The sequence below is a fragment of the Alexandromys fortis genome, unplaced genomic scaffold (assembly GCF_014885135.2).
Source record: "Alexandromys fortis isolate MF-2015 unplaced genomic scaffold, M_Fortis_MF-2015_v1.1 scaffold_13, whole genome shotgun sequence".
Taxonomy (NCBI): domain Eukaryota; kingdom Metazoa; phylum Chordata; class Mammalia; order Rodentia; family Cricetidae; genus Alexandromys; species Alexandromys fortis.
Genome location: NW_026067908.1, coordinates 4,033,309 through 4,060,067, shown reverse-complemented (window position 1 = coordinate 4,060,067; position 26,759 = coordinate 4,033,309). Strand labels below are relative to the sequence as shown.

At 43.7% G+C, this 26,759-nt stretch overlaps 1 protein-coding gene across 2 annotated transcripts; it reads left to right on the top strand.

The window, feature by feature from the left end:
• The first annotated feature begins 73 nt into the window (after positions 1-73).
• Orc1 (origin recognition complex subunit 1) lies at positions 74-26,551 on the top strand. 2 transcript variants are annotated; one of them, XM_050136359.1, is made up of 18 exons: positions 74-295; positions 4,026-4,126; positions 6,795-6,893; positions 8,601-8,728; positions 10,541-10,719; positions 12,675-12,921; positions 13,973-14,318; positions 15,210-15,305; positions 15,847-16,048; positions 17,991-18,088; positions 18,498-18,599; positions 19,035-19,206; positions 19,739-19,846; positions 19,969-20,118; positions 20,932-21,051; positions 22,900-23,069; positions 23,924-24,011; positions 26,167-26,551. In XM_050136359.1, the coding sequence occupies exons 3-18, from the start codon at positions 6,799-6,801 to the stop codon at positions 26,359-26,361; spliced, it is 2,496 nt and encodes an 831-aa protein (XP_049992316.1). In that variant the 5' UTR covers positions 74-295; positions 4,026-4,126; positions 6,795-6,798; the 3' UTR covers positions 26,362-26,551. The 2 variants fall into 2 exon arrangements, with proteins under 2 accessions (XP_049992316.1, XP_049992317.1); XM_050136360.1 differs by lacking the exon at positions 74-295 and adding an exon at positions 497-622.
• Positions 26,552-26,759: the final 208 nt, after the last annotated feature.

Here is a 26,759-nt window from a genome sequence, read left to right as displayed (position 1 = left end):
TCCCGGGACTGCGCACGGCTGGCGGCAGAGCTGGCGGAAGTACGTCATGAGCCCTTGGTGGGCGTGGCGAGGTGGTTGGGAACGCCAATCGGAATCAGGCTGTGGGCGGGGTTACGGCTAGTGGCGCGAAAACTTTCCAGTCCTCCCTCGGCGCGCGCCGAGCTTACGTGGTGTGGCCGGCTGTACACGGGGGAGACCAGCTCGGCCGGGCGAGCGCTGTGCAGCTCCCCGAGGATCTGAACTGGAAGCGGTGGGAAGTGCAGGGGAGCGGACAGACCTGGCAAGCTTCGGCGTGGTGAGTGCGGCTCCCGGCCTGCCGGGCGTTCTCCACAGTCTCACTGATTTCTTTCCCTACACGTGCACCAAGAGCCTGTAAAGTGGCGGGCACTATCCTCAGCGGACAGACCCTTCTTGCCCCACCGCGGTCCTGGAATACTTCCTGCTTTGCGGAAGCAGGCAGCCCACTGCGGAGAAGTGGGTGTGGCCTGCCCTCTGGCGCCTAAGAGTTTGGCTTTCCGCGTGCCCTGCCTCCGATAAACACTCGCGTCCTTTTCCCTGGAACGGGAGCTGACGCTGTTATCCGCTTTACCAACTAGTGTTTGCGTCCATAGAGAGACTTTCTGTAAGTTACTTCTTGTGACTTGGGCGTCCCGGCCTTCTCAGGACTCCTCCAAATGGTGGGCTTTCAACCCAATCACAGAAGAGGTCTGATGGTCCGCTTTCTACTTTGTAAGGGTCTAGCTTAAAGCCGAATGCCCTTCTCTTGTAACAATTGTTGAAAGTGGGGTTCTAAGGCTTGAGATGCGAGATTCCTGCTCAGGATTAGTACGGGTAAAACTGCAGTGATAAGGCCATTTTAGTTGTCCTTAGAAGTCGAATGATTATACTTTCTTTTCCTATTTTGTTTTTTTTGAGACAGGATTTCACTGTTGCTCTGGCTGACCTGGAACTAACTTGTAGATCAAGCTGGCCTTGATCTCAGAGCTCGCCTTCCTCTGCCTCCAGAGTGCTAGGATTAATGGCAAGCACCACCACCAACCCCCGGCTTAATTTTTTAAAAGCTGTATTAGAGGGCAATGTTTGGATGTTGAGAGATTTCTGAATTCTGTGAAATTGAGTTCAGTGTTTTGCATTGAACTGTGAATTACACAACTTCAAGAAAGCAGCATCATCAGATTTAGGATCACAAGCTGTGCCCTAACACGCCAACTTCTGCCACTTGTCCTCAACATTCCAATTAAAAGAGCCAAATTAGGATCTCCAAATTGATACATTCAATATTGCCCCTTGACATTAAGCTAGAACCCAGGAACTCGGAGTTTGGAAGGAGAAAACCTGCTTCTGTTGGTTGTCCTCTGCCTCCACATGTGTGCTGTGGCACTGGGTAAACACACACACACAAAATTAAAAAAAATCTTTCTCTTGAGACAGTGTTTCTCTGTATAACAGGCCTGAGTGATCTGGAACTCACTTTTAGACCAGGCTGGCCTCGAAGAGATTCATCTGTCCCTGCCTCCTGGATGCTGGGCTTAAAGGTGTGTGTCGCTTCCACCTAACAAAAAAAAATTGTTTTCCTCCGAGACAGGGTTTCTCTGTGTAGCTTTATACCCTGTCCTGCAACTCTCTCTGTAGACCAGGCTGGCCTCGAACTCACAGAGATCCTCCTGCTTCTGCCTCCTGGATGCTGGGCTTAAAGGTGTGTGTCGCTGTCACCTAACAAATGTTTTAAAGGCCAAGTTAATAGTGAAAAGCAGAAAAAAGATTTCTTCAGTATTGCCACATTGGAGAGAGAGAGAGATCCAGTGGCCCAGTCCTGTCTCATTCCATAGTCTTGATCCTGATGTGAGGGTAAGATTTAAAAGGCAAGAAACTGGGCGGTGGTGGGGCACGCCTTTAATCCCAGCACTTGGGAGACAGAGGCAGGCGCATCTCTGTGAGTTCGAGGCCAGCCTGGTCTACAAGAGCTAGTCCAGGACATGCTCCAAAGAAACCCTATCTCCAAAAACAAAACAGGCAGGAGATGTACCTTAACTAAGCAGTCTGCCAAAGGTGCGCTCCCCACATTTGCCTCTGACAAGTCCCTGCTCCTGTTTTCCCTACCTTCAGTCTTCCCCAGGTGGAATTTCTGGGGCAACTCAAATTTTAGGATAGATGTGGTTTGGCATGCATTACTTTCCCACCTTATTACTGATGATCTTAGAACAGTGCTTAGCACATAGGCTTCAAGTACTAATGATTGAATAGAAAAGATACTCTTCTCTCCGTTTTGTGGGTTAGGAAATTGAAGCTAGTGGACTTGTCGTTGGGAAATCTAACTTACTGTAATAAGCTGGCAGAAGTAAATGCTCTGACGTTATGCTGTCTATTACTCACTTACATATAAGGTAAGGTAGTTTAAGAACAGTCAGTGGCATCTGGCTGTTCTAAATTACGAGTTGTGGCTGTATTATCGGTAAAATTGGGCCTGTTACCGTACCAAGATAACACCTACTTTTGATTGGCAAATACTTACTGAGGATCTACTATGACTATTATGTATATTGTTCTCTGGGATTATTTTTTAATAATTAAGTGAGATACGTCAAGAGTTTTGGCTCAGCTTTTAGTGAGGTTTTTTTTTTTTGTGCCTTTGTCTTGGGTGTGGCTTCCGTCCTAGGTGCTATGTGTATTTCAGATTTCTGGTATCTGTGACATCAAGACCTTGCAGCGGGTATCTCCAGAAGTCAAACCCTTCTTTTGGCCAAGCCAGGCCTGGCTTTGCAGTTGGTTTACCGTTCCTTTGCTGACTGTGATGAGGTGGCGGGTGGAGGGTGAGGCGGAGCAGTTCATTGAACTGTGTATTACTACGTCATTCCTCGGTTCTGGAAAGAAACCACCATAAGCATAGCCGGGAGCAGGCCTTTTGTGCGGTAGCCATCTGATTTGGCATCTTTTCATTTCGTGTGTGCATGTGTTTGTCAACTTTCTGTTTCTATGACAAAATATTCAGAAAACCTAAAACACGGAAAGATTTATTTTGGCTCACAATTTCAGACATTCTGTCTAGGGTCCCTAACATCCTAACAGAAGAAAGGGTCAGGACAAGATAAAACTCCCCAAAGACTTGCCCCTAAGAACCTACTCCTTGTACATAAGTCCTCCTTTATACTTCTTGTTTTTGCTGTGTTTTAACCTGTGTGTTTGCCCACTTGTATGTCTGTGCACCAAGTGCTTAGAAGAGGGTGTTGGATCCCGTTGAACTGGACTTAAATATGGTTTTAAGCTAGCTCATGGGTGCTGGGAACTGAACTCGGGTTTTCTACGGGAGCAGCAGTTGCTCTTACCACTGAGCCCTCTCTCCGTCCCCCATTTCCTGGATTGTAAAAGACTTCAGAGTTCCTATCATCTCCCAAATAGCCCATCAAGTCATGAACCTGCCAAGAGGTCAGCTTCTCTAGGAGGCAGCAGGTGACCTTTGGGAAGATTTCAGGTCCAAGCCACAACAGTGATGTTGTATTAATAGTTGGATTAATTTTGTTGCTCTATACTACTAATAGGAACATTTTGGTTTGTTGTGTCTTTTCATGGTGTGTATGTATTTCTGATGTGATATATATATATCACATATATATGAATTACTGAGTCATAGAGTAGACATATGTCTAAGAATTTACAAAAAAAAGTGTTTTTTGTTTTGTTTTTGTTTTTTTTTTTTTGTTTCCCAAAGTGGATTTTTATTGTTGTTTCGTTTTTGAGGCAAGGCCTCAATGTATCACCCTTGGTGCTCTGAAACTCTATATAGATCAGGCTGTCTCTAAACTCAAATTCACCTATCTCTGCTTCCCAACTGCTAGGGTTAAAGGGCCATCATGCCTAAATGCTGACCAGTTTAAATGCCATTTATCTTAAAGTTAGATCATTGGAGGATTATATAAGTTTTGATGGAACAGTAATTTGTTACAAATCACTCAATGATATTCCTATTTTATTTAAATGAGTACTTGCTGAATATTACAGTTTACTTGAGTCTTTGCTTTATATTTCAGAGGCATTTGCATGACTTCGTTGTAGAAAGCTGGGAGAAGTTAGAAGATTATTTCTGACAATTGTGTGTTGCATCATCCATTAAAAAGAATATATATTGAAAGTAAGTGTTGAGATTTTCCTTAAACATTTGTATGGATTCAAGCACATTCACTAATTTTTACCAAAAGGTAAAAAAGTACAAATCCAATTTTATTTTTCTCTCGAGCAAGTCCTTAATGTATGTTTGCTCACTCCTTCCCCCAAGTACTGGGGATTAAATCTAGAGCCACAAACATAGCTGTGCAAGTGGGTACCCCTGTGACCCATAACCCCAGCCTTTTTACAGCTTGAGATAGCATCTTTGAACTCAGTCTGCCTGAGAGGCCTTGAACTTGGTGATCCTCTTTCCTCAGACTCTTGAATAGTTAGGATTATGTCTTTATGCTACCCAGCCTGGCTTCTTTGTTCTTTGCTTATGTCTACCTTGTATTCAATTTAAATTGGTTTATTTTAGTAGCACAGCCAAAGCAGTACAAAATAGTGACACTGGTAATGTGTTGTGAATTATACTCCACATAATCATTACACAATGATTTCTGCCTGTTTTATCATTTTGTTTCTGAGTCAGGGTCTTGGTCTGTGTAGCCCTGGATAACCTGGAATGTGTTGTGTAGACCAGGCTGTACTGGAACTCAGCAGAAATCCTTTTGTCTCCCCCCTCCCAAATGCTGAAGTTCAAGGCCATCACTCAGCTGTCTCTTCTCCCTGCCTCCCTCCTGAGGTCTTTGCAAAGCTAATTTTTATTCAAAGTATAAGGGAGAAAGCAGACTCCTTGCAACAGGAAGGGGTCCAGAGCCAGAGTCCCTTTTTCATCTTATATACGTGGTTTATTTACTCTAAATACCTCTAGTGATATTTTATTTATGGTTTAATAAATAAAGCTTGCCTGAAAATCAGAAGGCAAAGCAAGCCATCAGAGGCCAGGCAGTGGTGTCACACACCTTTGATTCCAAGATTTGGGAGACAGAAGCAGATTGGATCTCTGTGAGTACAAGGTCACCCTGGGTCACACAAAGTCAATGCAGAGTTGCTAATCACCAACTGATATTGAATTATCACTAAGCTTCAAATTTGACTTCTCAGTTATTTTCCTGCCAGTAGCCCTTTTTGTCATCACATGATATATATACTCAGACCCACCCCTAAATCGATTTATCAAATACTTCTATTCCTTATTACTATAATTATCCTTCAGACAATTTATTCCAACTTTTCATTGGCTGAGAAGGTGTAGGTATTATATTCTTCTTACTAATTGGCTGATGGTATGTATGGTTGAGCCAACACAAACACAGCAGCCTTACAAGCCTTTTTTTATAACCGCATCAGAGACATGTGCTTCATTCTAGTAATAGCCTGATTCTGTTTAAATTCCCGCTCCTGAGAACTATAACAAATCTTCATAATAGACAACCCAAACATTTTGCCACAGGTAAAACAGCACAATTCAGACTCCGCCCATGACTCCCATCAGCCATAGAAGGACCAACCCTGTCTCCACTCCTCCACTCAAGCACCATAGTTGTGGCAGGTGTTTTCCTAATGATCCTATTCCACCCGATTACCTCTAACAACAGCATGTTCTACTAAGCATTTAATAACGCTGAGTAATCTCAATAATAATAAACACCCATAAATAAAGTTCAGCCAGAAACCACTATTACTCATGCAGAACAACTATACAAGGCAGCTATCCCAACACCACCTTCACTCTTTAATCTTAACCCATCACCATCATAAACCACCCACCCACCTAAACTATTGAAATCCAACACCATATGCAACCCCTCGTAATAATTAGTTACAAGAAGTATACCCTCCTCCATAAAAATACTCATTAATAAAACTCTGAGAAACACTATTCTCAGAAATAAACTTAGGTCCTCATACTTCCATGACAAGTACTCTACCAACTGAGCTAGGTCTCTAGCTCCTGATTTTTTTTATTTTATGTAAGTGAAATGACACACTTGATAAAATATATCATCACTCCCTCAAATGCTGCTTTTGCATATTTATCCCTCTATCCCTGGTAACCCCTCATTCCAGTCCATTTTATCAGTGTCTCCTGATTATTCAATATTCAGTTAATTCAGTTCAAATCCTTGCAAAGCCCTCTCTCCCCAAATCTCAAGACTTAGTGCTCTAACTTCTAGTGGTTCCTTTAGACTCTTTGCACCATTGGTTGCAGATTACTGCGTTTATTTTTTACCCCATCTGAATTTTGAAGACATTTCATTTAGATATTTGTTCACACCTGTTGTGCTTTGTTCGCAGTAAGTCCCTTTTTTTTTGGTTTTTCAAAATAAGGTTTCTCTGTGGCCTTGCTTGTCCTAGCTCAATGACATTTCTTTTGTGGATAAAGTCGATCTTGTTGGGAATTAAACACAGGCAATTTAGTATATTTTATGTAGATATTGCTTATTATGGTTTAATGAATTTCACCCAGGGAAATTGGGGCCTGATATTTAGGAAAACAAGTTCTGAATGCTTACAAGTACGGACCTACCAGCCAGGTGGAGGCAGCACACACCTTTAGTCCCGGCTCTTGAAAGGCAGAAGCAGACAGATCTCTGATGAGTTTGAGACCACCTGGTCTACAGTGAGTTCCAGGATTGTCAGGATTGTGTGAAGAGACCCAGTTTAAACTGTGAGCGTGAGGCAGGTGTTTTGAAACAGTGACTGAACTCAGTGGAGGCGGGGACTGATTATATCTTACACCCCATCAGAGCCATGCCATCCTATGTCACAAGGCCGAAGACCCGGAAAACTTTCTCATGGGTTGGCAGGTCATTGCTGGATCGAAAACAGTACTATCAAATCTACAAGTAAGTGATGAAGCTCTTCGGTGGGACTGCAAAATGTCACTTTTCAGGCTAAACCGTTAAGCTTGTATTTAAACTGTTCTACTCAATAAAGACTGAGGTTTGAGGGACGATAGAAATGAATCTTTAAAAAAGTTTTGTGTAATATAAAAATATCTGCTGTGGCTGGTTAGTAAAATTTGAGGTGTACCATAATGTCTTCTACTTAAAGTGGATTCTTTGAAGCTTAAAAGATAAGAGATGTTGGTACTATGTCCCTCCCAACTTGTTTCTGTGTGCATGTGTAATGTGTGTGTGTGCATATATACGGGCAGGCGTGTATGCTCTTTGGATGCCTGAGATGAATGATGAGCGCTTCTTCAGTTGCTCTGTGCTTTATTTATTGCAGTATTTTTATTCTTTGGGAATTTCTTAGCTGCTGTGTGTTTTGAACATTCATCATCCTCCCTCCTCCCATCGCATCCCTTTCTATTTGAGATTTCTTCTTTTCTTTTTCCTTTACCAAATGAGTTAAGATTAAGTTTGTGATGTTCCACTTGGTCTGCCCTGTAGCGACCACATTATTATTAAAGAAAACGGACTCTCTCCCTCTCCCAGCAGCTGTCAGATGCCAGTCGCTTTCTAGCTACTGATGGGTTTTTTTTTTTGTTTTGTTTTGTTGTTGTTGCCCACCTCTCTCTCCTCTATGCCTGGCTGGAGCTTGTAAAGGTCTTGTGCATTCTGTCAAAATCGCTGTGGGTTCGTACATGCAACTGCCCTGTATCTAAAAAATGCTTTATCCTTGATGTGTTGACAACCACCTTTGGCTCCTCTTCCATGGAGATCCCAGAATCGTAGGAGACCCTCAGTTTTATTATTGGTGCAGGTTTGTTTTTTGTTGTTGTTGTTGTTTCCTTTGTTTTTCTTGCTGAACCCAGAACTACCAATTCCAGCTCATCTAGCTAGTGAGCTTGCCCTGTGGATTCCTTCTGTTTCCCAAGTGCTGTACTTCACACTGATCTGGCTTTTTATATGAGTGCTGGGAAGCTGAACTCTAACCCTTGTGCTTGCTCATTCAGCAAGTGCTCCATCCACTGAGCCTTCTCCCCATTCCTTAGCAGTTTTGATATTATTGGGTAGCATTCCAGCCTCTCGAACCCTTTATTGTTCCTTGTCATTAGCATATAGGTATCTAAGGCATCTAAAGTAGTCATTTATGCTAAAACAATTCATTGGACCCATTTTGTGTACTTTGACTGGATACATTGTTTTCCCAGTAAGACGAGTGGAGAACTTAGAGAAGTCATTTATAGGAATTTCCACTTGAAGAATTTTTAAAACTTTATTTTTATTTTATGTGCATTGGTGTTTTTTCTGCCCACTGAGCCATCTCTCCAACCCTTAAGAATGTTTTTGAGCTTGAAAGATTGTTCCATGGAAGAAAAAAAAATTGCTTCATGGTTATCGGCACTGGCTAATCTTTACAGAGGGAGGATTCAGGTTTGATTTTCTCACTTATAGTGTGGCTCACAACTGTCCCAGGGGATCCAGTGCCCTCTTCTGGCCTCCACGAGCACTGCACAGGCAAGCATGCCTACACATAAAATAAAGAATTAAATCTCAAAAGAGGTAGCTGAACAGGAAATGTCCTTTAAAAGGATGTTGTCTTTTGTGCCAAATCCTCAAAATCTACTCCCACTTTAACGATCATGTTTCTTTTGTGCTTTCTAGAGAAATATGTGTGAAAAACAATGATTGTTCCACTGAAATTCACATCAAGGTTGGACAGTTCGTGTTGATTAAAGCAAATTGTAATACAAAGCCCTATATTGCTAAACTGACGGAATTATTTGAAGATGGTGAGTTTGGGCCTGAAATGGAAGCCTTCCCTTACTGGGCACGATTGCAGAGTATGCAGGAGGGGAGGATGCCGAGTTCTCTGTTCACAGGCACTCAGAGCACCGTGGACTGTGAGGTGCAGCACATAGTGGACCACATACACTCAGCAGCACAGGTGTGGGAAAATGAAATGAGCTCAAGAATTTAGCCTTTCCATTATTTTTAGGAGTGAGAATGTCAAGTGCAGGATTAGGGGGTGGAGAGTTTAAGAAGACAGGAGGAAGACTGGTGATTTGCACTGCTGGGTGTTATTCATTTTTTTTTATCGCTTTCGCTCTCTTCTCCTTGGGGGCCCACCACCCAGCCCCCAAATGAATACACACACAGAAACTTACTCTCCTTTATGAATGCCTGCCTTAGCATTTTTCTAGCCAGCTTTTGTTTCTTTTTCTTCCTTTCTTTCTCTCTCTCTCTCTCTCTCTCTCTCTCTCTCTCTCTCTCTCTCTCTTTTTCTCTCTCTCTTTTATTAAATTTATTCATCTTTATTTTATTTGATTCCGTGTGAAGGTATCAGATGCCGTAGAACTGGAGTATTTTAAGCTGCCGTTGGGTGCAGGGAATTGAACCCAGGTCCTCTGGAAGAAGTGCCAGTGCTCTTATCTGCCGAGCCGTCTCTCCAGCCTCGTAGCCAGCTTTTCTTAAATTATCCTGTCTACCTTTTGCCTCTGGGCTTTTACTTTTCTCTATTCTATATACCTTTCTTCTTACTCATGGCTTGCTGGGTAGCGGACCCCTGATAGCCTCTCTTTTCTTGTTCCCTATCTTCTCTTCTTCCAAGATGTCTTCTCCTATTTATTCTCCCTGTCTGTCAGCCCCACCTATCCTTCCCCTGCCTAACTGTTGGCCTTTCAGCTCTTTATTACACCAATCAGGTGTTTTAGACAAGCAGAGAAACACAGCTTTACAGAGTTAAACAAATACAACATAAAAGAACACAACACATCTTTGCATCATTAAACATATATTCCACAGCATAAGTGAATAACACATCTTAAAATAATATTCCATAACAGCTGGGTCCACATTTTCTGAGTTCAGACACGGGGAAGTTACTATGAGAGTTTACCAGTATGATTTCTTTACATATCTCTGTCCCCAAACTGGTCTTGAACTCTATTGATCTTAAACTCAGAATGCTCCTGTCCTTGTCTCCCAAGTGCTGGAGTTACAGATATGAACCACCATTCCTTTTAAATCATTAATTTGTAAAATTTTCCCATTGGTAATTTAAGTGCCTATGATTATAATAACTTGTTTTTCTTCCCTTTGGAAATTCCTTTTTATACTGATGAACACTATTAAGAGTAGAACACTGGGACTGGAAAGGTGGCTCAGCACTTAGAAGCACTCACTGTTTCAGAGGACCCAGGGCTAGTTCATGGGACCTACTGTCTTTAACTCCAGGTCCAGAGAAGCTAATACCCTTTCCCAGCCTCCATGGATACTGCACACAAGTAGAGCGCATACATATATGCAAACGAAACACTCACACATAAAACAAAAATAAAATATTTTTATAAAAAGTGGAGCACCATAAAGAACATATTTGGAGTCATTTTGCTGCTGATTGGTCCTTTGATCATTGTCAAATTATATAAGGTTCTTGAAACTTGGTTTCTTGGCCTATAAAGGGGATAGGTATAGTACCTGCTTTGTAGACTTATGGGGGGCTCATATTTGTATTGTGTAGTCTTTGGCATGAGGCAATATTCAGTGGTGCCTTGTAATGTTTACTTCCTATTTTAATCTCCACTTCCCACCTGATCCTCTAGGATCTCAATTTCCTCCCAAGAAATGTGCTCGAGTGCAGTGGTTTGTCCGATTCTCTGAGATCCCTATCTCTAAAAGGCATTTATTAGGCCGGAAGCCTGCTGCCCAGGAGATATTCTGGTATGACTATTCTGGCTGTGATAACAGTGTTTATGTGGAGACCATCATCGGCCCTGTTCAGGTAGGTGGCCTTAAGCCTTGTTCTAAACAGCCCATGCTGCATGACCTGAGAAATATTACTGATTCTAATTTGAATTATTCTCTTCTCTGGCTGTTTGCCCTATCTCACAGATACTGAGAGCATAGAGTGGTGTGTTCTCGGTCTTCTAGAGGAAGTAACATTTGAGTTATGACCTGAAAGAAGAGCAGGAATTAGAAAATGTGTCTTAGTGAAAAATCATATATAGCTATGATTATGACAGGCACAAAACATTGTTAGGTTGGGTGTGCTTTGTAAAATGTGGACTTTGCTTTGAATAACTTTGAAAAAGTGCCCATTGCTAAAGGCAACCTTGTACAGTGGTATATTATTTGTGTTTTAATAAATGAAGCTGGCCTGAAGATCAGTGCAAAGCTGCTACACTAGTCAGCCATACAGGCCAGGCAGTGGTAGCACACACCTTTAATTCCAGCACTGGAGAGGAGTATCAAATGGGAGGAGACAGGCCTCGGGCTTAGTGGAGGCAGGATCGCCCATTTTTAGTCTGAAGTAGAGGCTGGCTGCTTTGCTTTTCTGATTTTCAGCTTGAACCCCAACATTTGTCTCTGAGCTTTTATTATTTGTGCTACCTCATGTGTTAGAGAATTTTTGTCTTGAGGAACTAAGCTGTTGAAGTAGACAACATTTTAAAAACTGTGTGTGTGCAGGCTTCTTGTTTCTAGTGCTGCTTTTATAGTAGGATTAGACTCTCCTGTGTGAAGTCTGGCTTTGGGTGATTGGGGAACTGGTTTAGCAATTGGCCAGAGACTGGTCTCACCTGGCTACAGTAATTTATGTTATTGTTAATGAAGGTGGGAAAGGTGGATGTAGAAGTTGAAGCAGCAGAGCAGGTGGATTTGGAAGGTGTGCTCGTTAGCTTCTGCAACTTGATGAGAGTCTTTATGAAATACCTTTGACAAACTGGCCTGTAGGCAAGTCTATGGGGGCATTTTATTAATGATGGATGTGGGAGGGCCCAGTCCACAGTGTATGGTGCCCTCTCCTGGGTGGCATAAGAAAGCAAGGGCAGCAAGCCAGTAAAGCGCGTTGTTCCATGGCCTCTGCTTCAGTTCCTGTCTCCAGTTCCCTCAGTGATGGATGGTGAGCAGGGCTGTCGGCTGTCAAGTGGAGTAACTAACCCTTTCCTCCTTGAGTTAGTTTTGGTCGGTGTGATTTATAGCAACAGGAAATAACTAGAACAGAAGGGCAGGAGAGAAGGGGTGCTTGGGAAGATCACACTACAAGCAGAACTCTTACTAAAGCCAAGTTCTGCTACTGATGGTTGGCCATTTAGGGAATGCTGAACGCTCTGGAAGTGAGCTTAGAAGACATTGAAAAACAGTTTGGGTCATCTTGCAGCTGTGTTGCTAACTGTTCAACATGTTGAGAAGTTTTAGGGAGGGGGGTGGAGAAGCCAAGGCAGAGGATCATTCATTCTCTGGGTTCAATCACCAGCACTATACAAACCAGCTATGGAGGTCCATGCCTGTACTTCCAATACTTAGGAAGTAGAGTGAGGAGGATCAGAAGTTACAGGAGACCCTGTGCAAATAAAGTAAAGCCGATGGAGGGGGCGACAAGATTAATTTGCTGGGTGTGTTGACACATAACTTTAATCCCAGCACACAGGAGGTGCCGATGGAGCTCTGAGTTTGAGGCCAATCTGATCTATATAGGAGGATAGTTGGGACTACACAAAGAGATGCCGTTTAAAAGACGGAATAAGAGGGGGTGATTTCCATTTCACTGACTCCCTCCTCAAATTATTCATGACTTTGTAAATGCTCAGTTTCTCAGTTAATGTCTTTCTCTTTAGATATAAAAGATTGCGTTTCATATAAAGATGTGAGCTTAAGTAGTTTCATTGCAGCCGTGATGTTTTTTTCTTGGCTGTATAGTCTTCATCGTTTCTCGTTTATTGCACTTCCAAAATTCAGGTCGTGGCTTTAGCCCCAGATGAAGTACTCCCTATGGATCAGAATAGTGAGGAGACACTGTTTGTGAAACTATCCTGGAATACGAAGAATTTTGAGCCACTGCCACCAGAAGTACTTTCAGCTTTGAAGAAGCTAGAGGATAGCCCTGAGTGCCAAAAGCCCAAGTCACGTCACTCTACTTCCAGATCTTGCCAGACACCTGCTCCTCCCGTGTCCCCCAATGCAAAGAAGCTGCTCGAACTTGATGGTAAGTATGGTTGTAAAGTAGTTTTCAGTGTGCTGTGATCCTTTGTGATATACCAGTTCTTCCTTCCCCAACGCCTGCTGCACAGTGATGTCCTTGCTGTCTCTATGGTTGGCTTTTCTGGGATATCGTATCATTGGAATCACAGTCTGGCCTTTTTGTCTGGCTCTCTTTTCTTGGTTTCTCATTCATTTGGGAGTCATTCCTGTTATTATCCTATTGGTGATTTGATCCTTTATATGCAGTGCTCTATTGTATCAATAGCTACAGTTTATTAATTCCCAGTAGGTGGCATCTGGGTGTTTCTAGCTGTTCATGATTGCGAATAAAGCCACATAGACATCAGATGGCTCTTGAAACCCTGTCTGTATCTGTCTCTCATAAGTATGACTAAAGTTGGCTCATCTGTGCTTTAAGACTGTAGGCATTCCTGCCTGCTATCTCCTGAGTTAGAGCAGCGTATCCATGGATAAGTACCAGGGTTGAGTCTCATTCACCTTTTGTTTCTTGCTAGGACCTAATGTAATCCTTGCCTTTTTAATAGTTCAGCTGTATCTATGAAGAGCTGTGATCCCCGGTTCCCATAGTCTTGGCAAGAGTAGAACAGATCTACATGTAATGATTTCTCCTCTATCTTGCCAGATATAATCTGGGTTTAGGGAAAAAAAAAATAACAGGAAAAATTTGGGTCTGGTGTCACTCGGTATTGTACTATAAATTTCTTCAAATGCCATTGCGCTGGAAGTGTTTACCCTGCAGTGTTGCCTTGGGGAAGCTAACTGAGAAGTCAGATTCTAAATCCTGCAGATGGAGCTCGGCGGTGGAGCACATGCTTAGCAAGGGCCTGGGTTCAGTCCTCAGGACTGAAATAGGAAAACAAAAGTCATGTCTGTTTCTAAATAGGAAAGTCATGAGGTTTAGGAAAAAAGAGGCCACCTGGCCTAGAGGAAGACAATATGGACTAATTCAAAGTATGAGTAACTTCTGTTGTGTAACTTCAGTTACAGCATGAGATTGGGGGGTTCAAGTCTAACATCCCACATTGTCTCTTTAGGCTTAGGTTTTCCCAGGAAGCCTAACATGAGGCTATCACAGAAGATCTCGTGTGACTCCTTGGAGCCTCAAAAAAATTCTAAACGAAAAACAGCCTCCTCTGAGACAGCCTCACCACCTAAAAGGTCTCAGCCTGGTGAAATCAAGACCTCCTCAGCTTTGAAAACTCTAAGAAAAAATGGACAGGCTCCTTCCATTTGTGCCAAACAGAGCATGACTCTGAGAGCCCAATGCCCAGCTGAGGTGACCGCCAAGATTAATGTGGAGGGGACCATTGTCCCCGTCAGGGGCAGGGTGAGGTCTTCCGTGGTGCCCACCGTGATTCTGACACCAGAGTACATTAGGAGGTAAGCAGGGGCATTGCCCCCTCGCACAGACCAGCTTGAGATACTTCCTGTGATGAGAATTGGGTGTCGTGGAGGGAAACTGTTGAGCTGCGGCTGTCTGACCAGACCGAGGGTCTGAGGATCTTTTTCAAATAGAGATTTCTGAGCCTGGATTTAGTAAATTAGGCTCCATGTCTTGGGCCCAGGAATCTGTATTGTGCAATGCTCTTTGAAGTTGGCCTTGGCTTTTTTTTTTTTTTTTTTTTTAATGCCTGTAATCTGGAGGCTAAGGCACGATTGGTACGTACTGAGTTCAAGGCTAGGCTGATCTACATAGTAACACTATCTCCAAAAAGACATTCTTTTCTCTTCAGACGTCACTTGGGAATATCGATATTTATGTCTGAAACTATACTGCGTCACAGTCTGGATTTCATTTGTTGGCTGTGGCTCTTTGCCACAATGTAGTGATCATTTTTATCTAATTGGATGGTTTTTCATTTTTATGAAGTTGGAATCTACTCTTAAATATAGTAAAAGAAGACAATAAATGTAGGACAAGCTTTAGTTTGGTCATTGATCATTTGTGTAGCTAATGAAGTGTACAGTAAAAGTGACAAACTAGAAATAACTTGATTTTCAGTATTTCGTAAATAGAAATTCCCAACCCCTGGCCCATACTAAGTATTTTTATCCATTTTGATCCACAATAGCAGAGCAGTAAAGTCTGATTTAAATGATGTGTTAAATAAAACTTGAATTTCTTTGATGAGCTTTTGAGCCAAGTTTGATTAACTCCAAGGTTGCTTATAGAAAGAATAGGAGCCAGTGAGACTTGACTATCTCCGGTACCTACTGTGGACCCTTGCTGTCTCTAACGCTTTCCTCTAATCCAGGTGTGATACCTTACAGGGAGACAAAAGGACAAGAAGCTCACAGCTGTAGTTCCCATCGTGTTCATAGAAGGAGTTCTCTTGTGACTTTGAGTCGGATTAGGAAACAGCTTTGGTAAGACTGCTCACTGACAAGCAGAAGAACCTTGCTCTCATCTGTGATAGCATTTGTCCCTTCATATCCCTTGTGTGTGAGTGGCCAGTCAGTGCATTGATACTTTTTCACCTAGCATTTTGTACAAGTGTCATAGTTTGAAAGGGACAAGAAATGCTGGCCAAGGCTTGTGGTTCCTTGGCTTCCATCACTCTTGTTTCCTGCAAGTCTGAGAGCGTGGGATGCCTAAAAGCATTAACTTTGTTTGATAGATCTTAGTTTGAATTTGGGCTTCTGAAACTGAAATTTGAGAAGATGAACATTTCCAATCCTTACCCCCTCATGAACAAAATAGGGAAGATACACAAGTCTTAAAGTTGTTGAGGGATTCGGTGGATAAATAATGCCTTTGGCAGAGCATCTCAAGCAAGTATCTAAGAAGTGAAACAAATTCCATATTGCCTGGTGTTGGAGGAGATGTAATGCTTCCTGTGCACACTTTTACACAGTTGTTAAGACTTGAACAGCAAATAATGGAAAATAATCAGTCTCCGCCACTCAGGCTTCTAGATAAAAGTGACCACGAAGAGGAAGATTTCATATCCTCAGCAGAGGTGTCAGACTGCACCAGTGAGGACGAGGACGAGGACCAGGACGACTCTGTTCCCTCCCTTCGGAGGCGAAATCCCCAGCGGCAGTCCAGGAACCGCAGAATGGCCTCAAAGCCGTCATTGCAGATCCCCTCCAAGACACCAAAGAAAACAGTAAGGCTTTTTTGGGTTTGTTTACCAGTGACGTGTCCCTCCTGTATGGTATAGAATGGTAGTTCTAAGATCTCACAGTAACAGCTGGATTCTTAGCATAGGGCTAGGGTTGTTAAAGTAGTGCGTTTCCTAGATGAACAGGCTTACGTGAACTTGATTGAAAATTAATCTACTTGAAGATGACTTTTTCCCTTGTGCTATTTTGTTTTGCTTTTGAGATTGTGTGTTACTATAAAGCCTAGGCTGGCCCAGACTGCTCAAAGGTTCAAGTTCCTTTTTTTTTAAAGATGTATTTATTATGTTTAGTTTTTTTGTCTGCATGTACACCTGCAGGCCAGAAGAGGGCACCAGATCTCATTACAGATAGCTGTGAGCCACCATGTGTGTTGCTGGGAATTGAACTCAGGACCTCTGGAAGAGCAGTCAGTGCTCTTAACCTCTGAGCCATCTCTCCAGCACTCAAGTTCCTTTTAAGGGCCAGAGTCAAAAGGCCAAGAGCACAGCCTCCTAAGGGAAGCACAAACACTGCTGAGTCCTGGTGTTTGCATTTCCCTTGGCACTCGGGGAATTGGATTCCAGGCTGCACTAATACAGCAGAGATCAGGGGTACTGCTTACATGTGGTAATGCATGTGCAACAGGAAAACGGAAGGGAATTCCTGCGCAACTGTAACAGCATTATGATGTTGGGGTCTTCTCATGCAGAGAGGTGGGTTAGAGAAACGGTAGTGTTAAACACAGTAGAACTCTTCAGCATACAGTTGGGAAATGCTTGCTTAGAAACTGTTCTCCATTTTTCCAGATCAAGATGGAGCTGAGGCTGAAGTCTAAGAGCAGGCTCTAAGGAAGGGAGTCTAGTAGATCCCGTTTGAACTAAAGGCATATTTACTTGGATTACTCAAATATAGGTGTAAAAAGCTCGCTGTTCAGATTGTTCACATCCGCTGGGTCTCACCAAAAAAAAAAAAAAGAGAAATGGCTGGCCCCTTGAACATATGAGTTTACTAGTCTTGTGCTTACCTTCCTGCAGGTCCTTTGTTTTCTCCCCAGTTGGTCAGTTTGCACATTTTGGCCAAGGAAAAGGTGGAGAGAAGTAAGAGAAAGCATAGGTCTGATTCGTAGATTAACCATCACCGGCTGGAGCGAGGGCTCCGCAGCTAAGAGCAGTTCTTCCAGGGGACCTGAGTTTGATTCCCAGCACTCCTCAGGCTGCCTGTAGTTCCACTGTTAGCAAACCCCGTGGAAGAATGGGCCTGGGAGTGGGAGGAATCACCCAGGGATGTAGAATAAATTTGGGTGGTGTTGTTTTCTTGATGTTTCCAAGTACGAGGTTATGGGCTGAGGAATTCCTGAATCAAACCTTGACCGTATTTTCAAATAAACGATCTCAGGAATCACATACCACCTGTGCCTCCTCTTCTTGAGCAGAGTAACTTGAGTTTCCTAATAATATTCTAGCTTTGACATAATTAATGAAAGGCCAGAGATGTAGTTCAGTGCAGAGTACCCATGTAGTATGTATGGAGCCTGGGGTTTTTGTTTGTTTTTTGAAACAGCGTCTAACTGTGTAGCTTTGGCCTGTATCTGCCTCCCAGGTCCTGGGACTGGCAGGCACCACCATGCCTGGCTGAATAATCTTTTTTTTTTTTTTTTAATTCCTTTCTCAAAATAACTGTTCTCAAATTCTGATCCCTATAAGTATTAGAAAAAAGATCATGTTTGGACTATGAACAAAATGTTTGATGTGAGGGGTGGGAATGAGGAGTAAATAGTTTTTATTTCTTTCATGTAGGAGGTAAGACTACCTTGTTCTTTTCCCGGATCAATTTTCTGTGTCCTGGATGGTTGTGTGTGTATGTGTGTATGTGTGTGTGTGTGTGTGTGTGTGTGTGTGTGTGTGTGTGGTTTTGCTTTATTACAGTTTATGCTCTCATTGACTACAGCCTAATCGTAGAACACCTCATCACGCCACTCCTCAGATTCGCGATAGAAACCTCGCTATCCAGGAGCCAACTAGTACGCTTGAAGAAGCCCGGTTGAGGTAATAGATCAGAGTGCTGGGGCCTCTTTCTTCACATGAGGAGGAGTTGGCTGTGCTGGTGTTGCGGTCATTTGTGCGTATGGTTGGAAGACAGTAAAACAAGTCCTTACAGAACAACTAATGGCCAGGGAGATGCAGATGGGAGGACATGTCTCCCAGGCTTGTGCCGTCCTCTTGGTGTTTCTGAGGGTGGTGTCTCTTAGTTACAGGACCCTAAAGTAGGAGTTCTCTTAAATTGCAGGACGAGAGCAAGAGTTTTTGGAACTCATAGGTTTTGGTCTGCCCTGTGGTTTTGGTGGATAAAAGGGAGGGTAGGTGAGGCACCGTGGAGAGGTGAAAAGTAAGGAATTTCTTTCTTCTTTTTTTTTTTTCATTCCTGGGCAGAAATAATAGTGTCTTTTCCATGCAGGCTGCATGTTTCTGCTGTGCCTGACTCTCTTCCCTGTCGGGAGCAGGAATTCCAAGACATCTACAACTTTGTGGAAAGCAAAGTTCTTGATGGGACTGGAGGGTGAGTAGTGCTGGGTAGACAGGTAGTCTGAGGAAGAGCTGCTCACACAGGGTCAGCAGGGAAAGCAGAACCACTGCTAAGCCTAGAAGAGTGGCATCCTGCCTTTCAGAACTGCAGAAGCTGAACATGGTGGTGGCAGGGTAGAGGCGAGAGGATCTGGAGTTCAAGGTTATCTTTTGCTACAAAGTGAGTTTGAGGCTAGCTTGACCTACATGGGGTTTTGTCTCCATTTAAAAAGGAGGGGGTGACCTTTGAGTAATCAGTTTGCATGCATATAGCTTTGACTGTAGAATGAGTGTCTAAATGGTCCAACTCTGACGAGTCTCCTAGGGTAGTCTTCACTGTTCCTACTTCCCTATCTCGAGGGGCTTGCTCTTTCTTAGTGTGATGTGGACGGCACAGACCCAGGCTATGAGTGTTGTTTTCTTGCTGTAGGTGTATGTACATTTCTGGGGTTCCTGGGACAGGGAAGACGGCCACCGTACACGAGGTCATGCGCTGTCTGCAGCAGGCAGCCCAAACAAATGATGTTCCTCCCTTTGAATACGTTGAGGTCAATGGCATGAAGCTGACAGAACCCCACCAAGTCTATGTGCAGATTTTACAGGTAGGCAAAGTTGTTGGGGGGTTTTGGGAAACAGTTCTTTAGAAGCACGTGGGAAAGGAAAGGCTTACTTAATTTTATTTGCATTTTACATATTTATGCAGCGGTGACAAGGGTGAGGTAGGCAGAATTTTTAGACTCCAAAACCATGGCCAGGCCTGGAGAGATGGCTCAGAGGTTAAGAGCAGCTACTGCTGCTCTTGCAGAGGTCCTGAGTTCAAGTCCCAGTAACTACAGTGTCTCACAACCGTCTGTAATGAGATCGGGTGCCCTCTCTGCCTTGAAGGCATATATGCAGGCAGAACACTATACACAATAAATAAATCTTAAAAAGGAGCTAAATGTTGACTGATTACATGCCGGCGTGCAACAAACTAGCTCACAATGGTGGAGGATGTCCTGGAATAGGGTGTAAACTCTGTTTCATTAGCTGTTGCCCTGGGACCGGTGATGTCCCTCTTGGGGAAGGGACTAGAGTGAGAGACAGTAAGGAGATGAGCTTCTTTGACTACAGCAACTGCTTTTCCTCATGCAGAAGCTGACGGGCCAGAAGGCAACCGCTAACCATGCGGCAGAGCTGCTGGCGAAGCGATTCTGCAGCCAAGGGTCCCCACAGGAAACCACCGTGCTGCTTGTGGACGAGGTAAGGTGCCTGTGGGCGCACAGGAGCAGGAATGGTATAGGCAGCACATCGCTAACTCAGTGGGCAAGCTGTCACTTAGGTGCCCAACCAGTCTCACCGACACTGTATATGTTCTTGGGCAGCTTGACCTTCTTTGGACTCAAAAACAAGATGTCATGTACAATCTCTTTGATTGGCCTACTCACAAGGGAGCCCGACTGGTTGTCCTGGCCATTGCCAACACCATGGACCTGCCAGAAAGGATTATGATGAACCGCGTATCCAGCCGATTGGTAAGTCCAGGGTGTTGTGTAAAAATGGAAATTTAGAAGGCCAACAAAGTATGATTTGTTGTGCCATAATTGTAATTTTTTAAATATTTATTTATTTATTTACTATGTATGCAATATTCTGTCTGTGTGTGCCTGCAGGCCAGAAGAGGGCACCAGACCTCATTACAGATGGTTGTGAGCCACCATGTGGTTGCTGGGAATTGAACTCAGGACCTTTGGAAGAGCAGGCAATGCTCTTAACCTCTGAGCCATCTCTCCAGCCCCATAATTGTAATTTTTATGTTGGAATAAAAAACCATTGCCATTTTCTACACGTATCATACCCCATGACTTGGCACTCTGGTCCCTGTGCAATTTTAAATCACACAAAGTCTTAGAAGTTTAATTAGTTTTAAAAATACTTAAGCATGTATCACCTGCCACCTCTTAAGTGCTTACAGTGAAGCAGAGAACTAGGCAGACTTGTTAGCCTTCATGGACCTTAAGGTTTGGCAGGAAACAGCAACATCAAACCATGGAGAACATGGTAAGGAGGGCGGGAGCTGTGCTGGTCGGTAGAGCACCTCTCTCTCAGATGATTCTAAGAGAATAAAGGTTCTAAGATAAAAGAATTTGAGAACCGCTGTCCTGCAGGACACCCCAGTCATGGCCAGTACTGGCAGCAACTGAAAGGGAAAATGGAAAGAAATGTGTTGTTATGTTGGACTTGATAATCAGGCTGGGGGACCTGAGTGTGGCTTTTTTGTTTTTTTTTTTTTTTTGTCCTCACCTGGACGTGGTGAAACTTGTTCCTCTCTCATCTCGGCTCTCCAGGGTCTCACCAGGATGTCCTTCCAGCCCTATTCTCACAGCCAACTGAAACAGATTGTAGTGTCCCGACTCAAGCATTTAAAGGCCTTTGAGGATGATGCCATCCAGTTGGTAGCCAGAAAGGTAAGTCACCATCAGGAAGCTCCTTGCTACACCTCCACGCCCGTCCACAAGTCCTTCTGAGCACCTGTTGTCTGTGCCCTGTGCTGTGTACGCTGAATGAAGAGAGCTTAGCAACTAGTCAGAGTTGGGCCTGTTTATGTGGAACCATCATTCAACAGACAAGGCTGTATGCAGACCCTCACTACAGTAGTCAGTCCTCAGAAGGGCCCCAGGCTCCCCGTGGAACTGCTTTGGGTGTTTCCTTTCATTGCCTTAGCCCAGGCTCTTCAATTGGTACTGTTTGTCGCTAGGGCGCTGTTTCACAGGGTGAGGGTGGTGATAGGACAGGAGGTAATGAGGAAATGTTTGGGCTTCACTGCTCATGTCTAACTAGGAGTGGCTACATACAATAGCGTGTAATCCCACTGTACAGGGATGACTGCCATGTTTGCCTTTTGAGACAGGGTCTCACTGTACCTCTGGCTGGCTTAGTATGTTATACAGGTTAGGCTGGTCTCAATCTCAAGAGATCTGCCTGCCTGCTAGGATTGAAAGCATGCACCATGCTAAGATGACTACTTTTAATGTCTTAGTGTATTATATACATATGTACTTAGTAGTTTTCTTGGTTTATGTGCCACAATTTTAGAGGAATGGATCATTTTAGAGATAGTTTGGTGAGGTCCAAGACAGGTGAATTCCAGGTTGCTGTCAAATACTGGGAATATAAGAGCTGGGAAAGAGGTCTTTGTAGGCTGCAGTAGCTCTGAGGTATAGCAGTTTATCCCTGTAAGCACTTTCGAAGGTGAGGCAGGAGGATTGCGAGGTCTGGGATAGCCTGTCAAAACTTAACAAGCAGATAACATTCTTTTTTTTTTTTTTCCCTTCGGGGGAGGTGTTTTGGTTTTTTTGGGTTTATCTGGGTGGTTTTGGAGGCTCTCCTGGAACTCACTGTGTAGATCAGGCTGATGTCAAACTCTTAGAGATCCGCCTGCCTCTTGGGTATTTTTCTGAGCCGGCATGGGAGAGAGTGAGTCGGGCCTGGAAACTCCATTTCTCAGGACATGAGAAGGAGCGACAGCAGCCTAACTCTTGGCATCGTGCAGAGCTTGATTCGTTTGTCTCAGCAAAGGGCTTCCCTACAATGGATTTCTTCCTTTTCTCCTTCATCTTAATTTTAATCTTTTAGATAATTGGTTGGGCAGTTCTCCCAAATTCACTACATGCTCTAGGAGGTCTTGCCTCCCAGTATGTTCATTTTCTGGCCTTAATTATCTGCTTCTGGGGCACACAGAATGAGAACCCGGGAGTGAGAATCCTCGTGGGGGTTTCTTTATTATTGTTGGTGGTGGTGGGATTTTTTTGTTTGGTTGGTTTTGTGGTATTTTTGTTTGTTTGGTTTGAGGCAGGGTCTCTTTATGTAGCCGTGGCTGTCCTAGAACTTGCAGTGTAGACCAGGCTGGCCTTCTATACCGTCATTCCCAGCCATTACAGAGGCCAGAATTGAGCTCTGGATTCTCTGGATCCTGGAGTTATGGGTGTTTGTGAATTGCCATGTGTTCACCAACAAGTACTCTTAACCAATAAGCACCTTTTCTTACCCATCCTTAAAAGCAAACCCCACTTATTTCCTAAATATTAAAGTTGGAGATTTCTGGAGTTACCTATAAAATCTTGGAACAGTGGTTTGGCATGGAGGAATAGTCTTCCTTAAATGATATAATTCCAGGCTCCCAGACATTCCCCAACTGTCGACTTTGGCACAAGGCCATTCTCAGCACCGCCTTTTTATCTGCACAGATCCGGTGGTTATTCACCTAGGTTGAGGTGGCAAGTGGACATTAGAAATAAAATGTTCCCCTCTTGTAGGTAGCAGCCCTCTCCGGAGATGCACGGCGCTGCTTGGACATCTGCAGGCGTGCCACCGAGATCTGCGAGCTTTCCCGTCAGCCTGGTGACTCTCCGGGCCTGGTGACTGTGGCCCATTTAATGGAGGCTATAGATGAAATGTTCTCCTCACCCTATATCACTGCCATCAAGTAAGATGCTTTGCTGCCCGCACCTCTGGAAGGGTCTGAGGAGAGATCGCAGCGTTGGGGCTTTGGAAATGTGCTTCTGTTTTAGACTGAACTCAGTCTGCACCTTAGGTAGAGAAAGTCCTTAGGGGCCAATTGGGGAGGCAAAACCAAAATCCTTGGTAACAGATGAATGCTTATTAACATTGCAACAAGTTTAGGACTAGCCCAGGTTGCATAGTGAGTTCCAGTCTGAGCTACACAATGACTCTGTCTCAAAAAAAGAAAGGAGCACACTTGGTAGATAGAAAGACGAGTCGGCGGTTAAAAGCACCCGAGACTCAAATTTAGTTCCCAGTATCCACATGGCAGCTCACAACTGCTGCCAGTGACTACAGGTCTCAGATCTGACACTCTTTTCTGCTCTGTGCGCGTACACATGCGCACTCACACACACAACTTTTTTAACATTACATGAACAGTTTGGGCAGTTGTGGCATGTGACTTCAATCTGACACAGGCTAAGCAGGCAGTTCTTGGAGTTTGCGGCCAACCTGGTCTACATAATGAGTTCCAGGACAGCCAGGGATACACAGAGAAATCCTATCTATAAAATCAAAAAGAAGGAAAGTTACATGAACAGAAAGTCACTGTTTCTAACTGAGACATACCCACTCGTGAAATTTGGAGATGGGCTCTTTTGGTTATTTATTTATTTGAGGTGCAGGTATAATTCCAGAAGTAGTTGCTTTTCTGCATTTCCAAAAGAACATGTTTTCAGTGATGCAGGAAATGTTTCCTTGTGGTTTTTTTTCTCCTCTATGAGGCCAGGGGTGCAGGCAGCCTCTTAGTATTCATATCTCTTGGTTTCCTTTAAGAAACTGTTCCCTCCTGGAGCAGGGCTTCCTGAGAGCCATTATTGCAGAATTCCACCGATCTGGACTGGAAGAAGCGACATTTCAACAGGTATTGGCTGAGTGCTGTTTTCTTGATCCTTCTAGATATGGGTCCAGGCATCTTGATGTAAGGGTTACAGCTCTGATGGGGAAAGTATCCTGGCATTTGGGTGCCAGGGAACACCACAAAGTCACACTGTATAACAAACCCACACAAGAGATTCCTTGGTATGGGAAGCCCCAAGGGGGTGATTGCTTCTGCTGGGATGAGAAGCAACAGAGAACTGGGCAGAACATAAGGTTAGATAGGGTTTCTGGGGGGTGGGGGTGGGGCTTTCCAGGGTAGCCTGGGATTGGAGAGGTTATGTGATCTGAATCTCTTTCCACCCCCATATGGCAGGGCCTTGCCATTCTCTAGCCTCCTGGTAGGGCAATTAAGGAAATCTGGGGGCTGGGCTTAGCCAGTGGAGATGGGATGAGGTGGCCACTCAACCAATCTCAAGGGGTCAGGTTGGACTGACAGAATAGTCTAGAACCTGGTACCCAGAGGTATCCAGGAGCAGGGCTGACAAGGAGTCTGTGAGTATGGCAGGGAAAGCCCTCAATAGCCAACACTTAGAACATGTGGGGCTGAGGATATACTTCAAAGTAGATAGTGGCCTTGAATGAACAAATTGGAGATCCATTCTCCAGTACAGTTCTAAGGCAGGCATGGTGGTGCATGCCTGTTATCCCAGGACTTTGAGGTAGAGCCAGGAGGTTCATAAATTCATTCATCCTTGGCTACATACCCAGTTTGAGACCAGTCTGAAGTATGAGAGACCTGTCTTTTAACATAGCAAACAATCAACAACAACAAAACTCACAAGGAGCCTTTAGCAGTTCTGTATTTGATTGTAGAAGGGAGAGCTGCGGGCTGCGTTCCCGCCCGGATCCCGGCTAGCTTTATTCCTGAAATAATCACAGAAACTGTATTCATTTAAACACTACCTGGCCCATTAATTCCGGCCTCTTATTAGCTAACTCTCACATATTGATTCAACCCATTTGTAATAATGTGTATGTCACCACGAGCTCGTGGCTTACCGGGAAAGATTCAGCATGCCTGATTTGGCGGCAGCTTCATGGCGGGCGGCTCTTTGACCCTGCTTTCTTTCTCTCAGCATTCTGTTCTGTCCACTCCGCCTATCTAAGCTGCTGTCCTATCAAAAGGCCTAGACAGTTTCTTTATTTAACCAGTGAAAGTAACATATAGATAGAAGACCCTCCTACACCAGTATTCCAAATATTGTTCGGTTGTGCAGTACATCTTATAAAACTGAAGCTTTGCTTTAAAATGTGAAGTAGGCACATGTTGACTCACACCTGTGATCTCAGCTCTTAGAAGATGAGGCAGGAGGATTGCCAAGAGTTTGATGCCAGATTGAACTACATAGTGAGTTCCAAACCAACTTGAGATGCAGCCTTTGCCTTAAAAAGACTAGGAAAGAAGGCGAGGGAGGGTTGAAAGAGGGAGAGAAAGAAAGAGGAAGGAAGAAAGCATGGGGGGGTAACTTTCCTGGTGTCACATAGGTAAATTATAGAAAAGTAGGGTTCAGATGTGCTGTGTCCTGTTCTATGGCTTGTTTTCTACTCCTTGGCACAAGGGCGTCTACTAATGAAGCATTTGGTATCTTGAGGTACCAAGTATGTGGGGTGTCCTTCTATGTATGTGTTGATTTTATTGGTTAATAAATCTTTTTTGGCCAATGGCTTAGCAGATTAAAGCCGGGCAGGAAATCCAAACAGATAGAGTAGGCAGAGTTGATGAGACACCATGTAGCATTTGAAGGAGAATGATGCCACACCATTACCAGTAAGCCACAGTCTTGTGGTGATAACATAGATTTATAGAAATAGGTCAATTTACAATATAAGAGCTAGCTAGGAATACGCTTAAGCTAAACATTGTTGTAATTAATGTTAATATAGTTTGTGTGATTATTTGGGTCTGGGCAGCTAAACAAAGGCAAAGTCTCCATTTAAAACCAAGTGATTGATTGTTTGGAGACTGGTCTTATACAGCCTTGCTTGTCCTGGAACTCTGCAGCCCAGGGACTTGGACTACAGATTAGAGAGCATCACCCACCCTGCCCCAAGGACCCAGTTTTTGGAAAAGATGAATGATTGGATACAAACCCAGGATTATTGTTCCTCCTGACCTTGGCTTTACTCTTGCTGTCTAGATCTACAGCCAGCATGTGGCTCTGTGCAGGATAGAGGGGCTGCCTTACCCGACCATGTCAGAGACCATGGCTGTGTGTTCACGTCTGGGGTCTTGCCGCCTCCTCCTGGTGGAGTCCAGCAGGAATGACCTACTCCTTCGAGTGAGGCTCAACGTGAGCCAAGACGATGTGCTGTATGCTCTGAAAGAAGCGTGAAGGGCTTCAAGGACTTCTGCTATTTCCCAAAGAGCCTTATTTATTTTTCCTCAGAACATGGAATTAAAGAAAAAACAGAATGGAAATGGTTGTGGTAGATTTTGGATTTTATGTTATGTAGTTTGCTTTATCCAGAGTGTTTGAGAAGTTTATGGTAACATACTATGTATATAAAGACATGTATATAGTATATTTATCTATTTAAAGTACTTTTGGGAGAATTTATATGAAATTGGCTACACTGGTTGCCTCTGGGAAGTTCCTGGCGGTTTGTCAGAGGTGATAGGAAGACTTCATTGTATGTCATGATGTATTTGATTGTGAATGATATAAAGTAAAATTGTTTTTATATAAAAGAACTGATAGGGTTTTGTGTTCATCATAGTGACAGTGCTCCT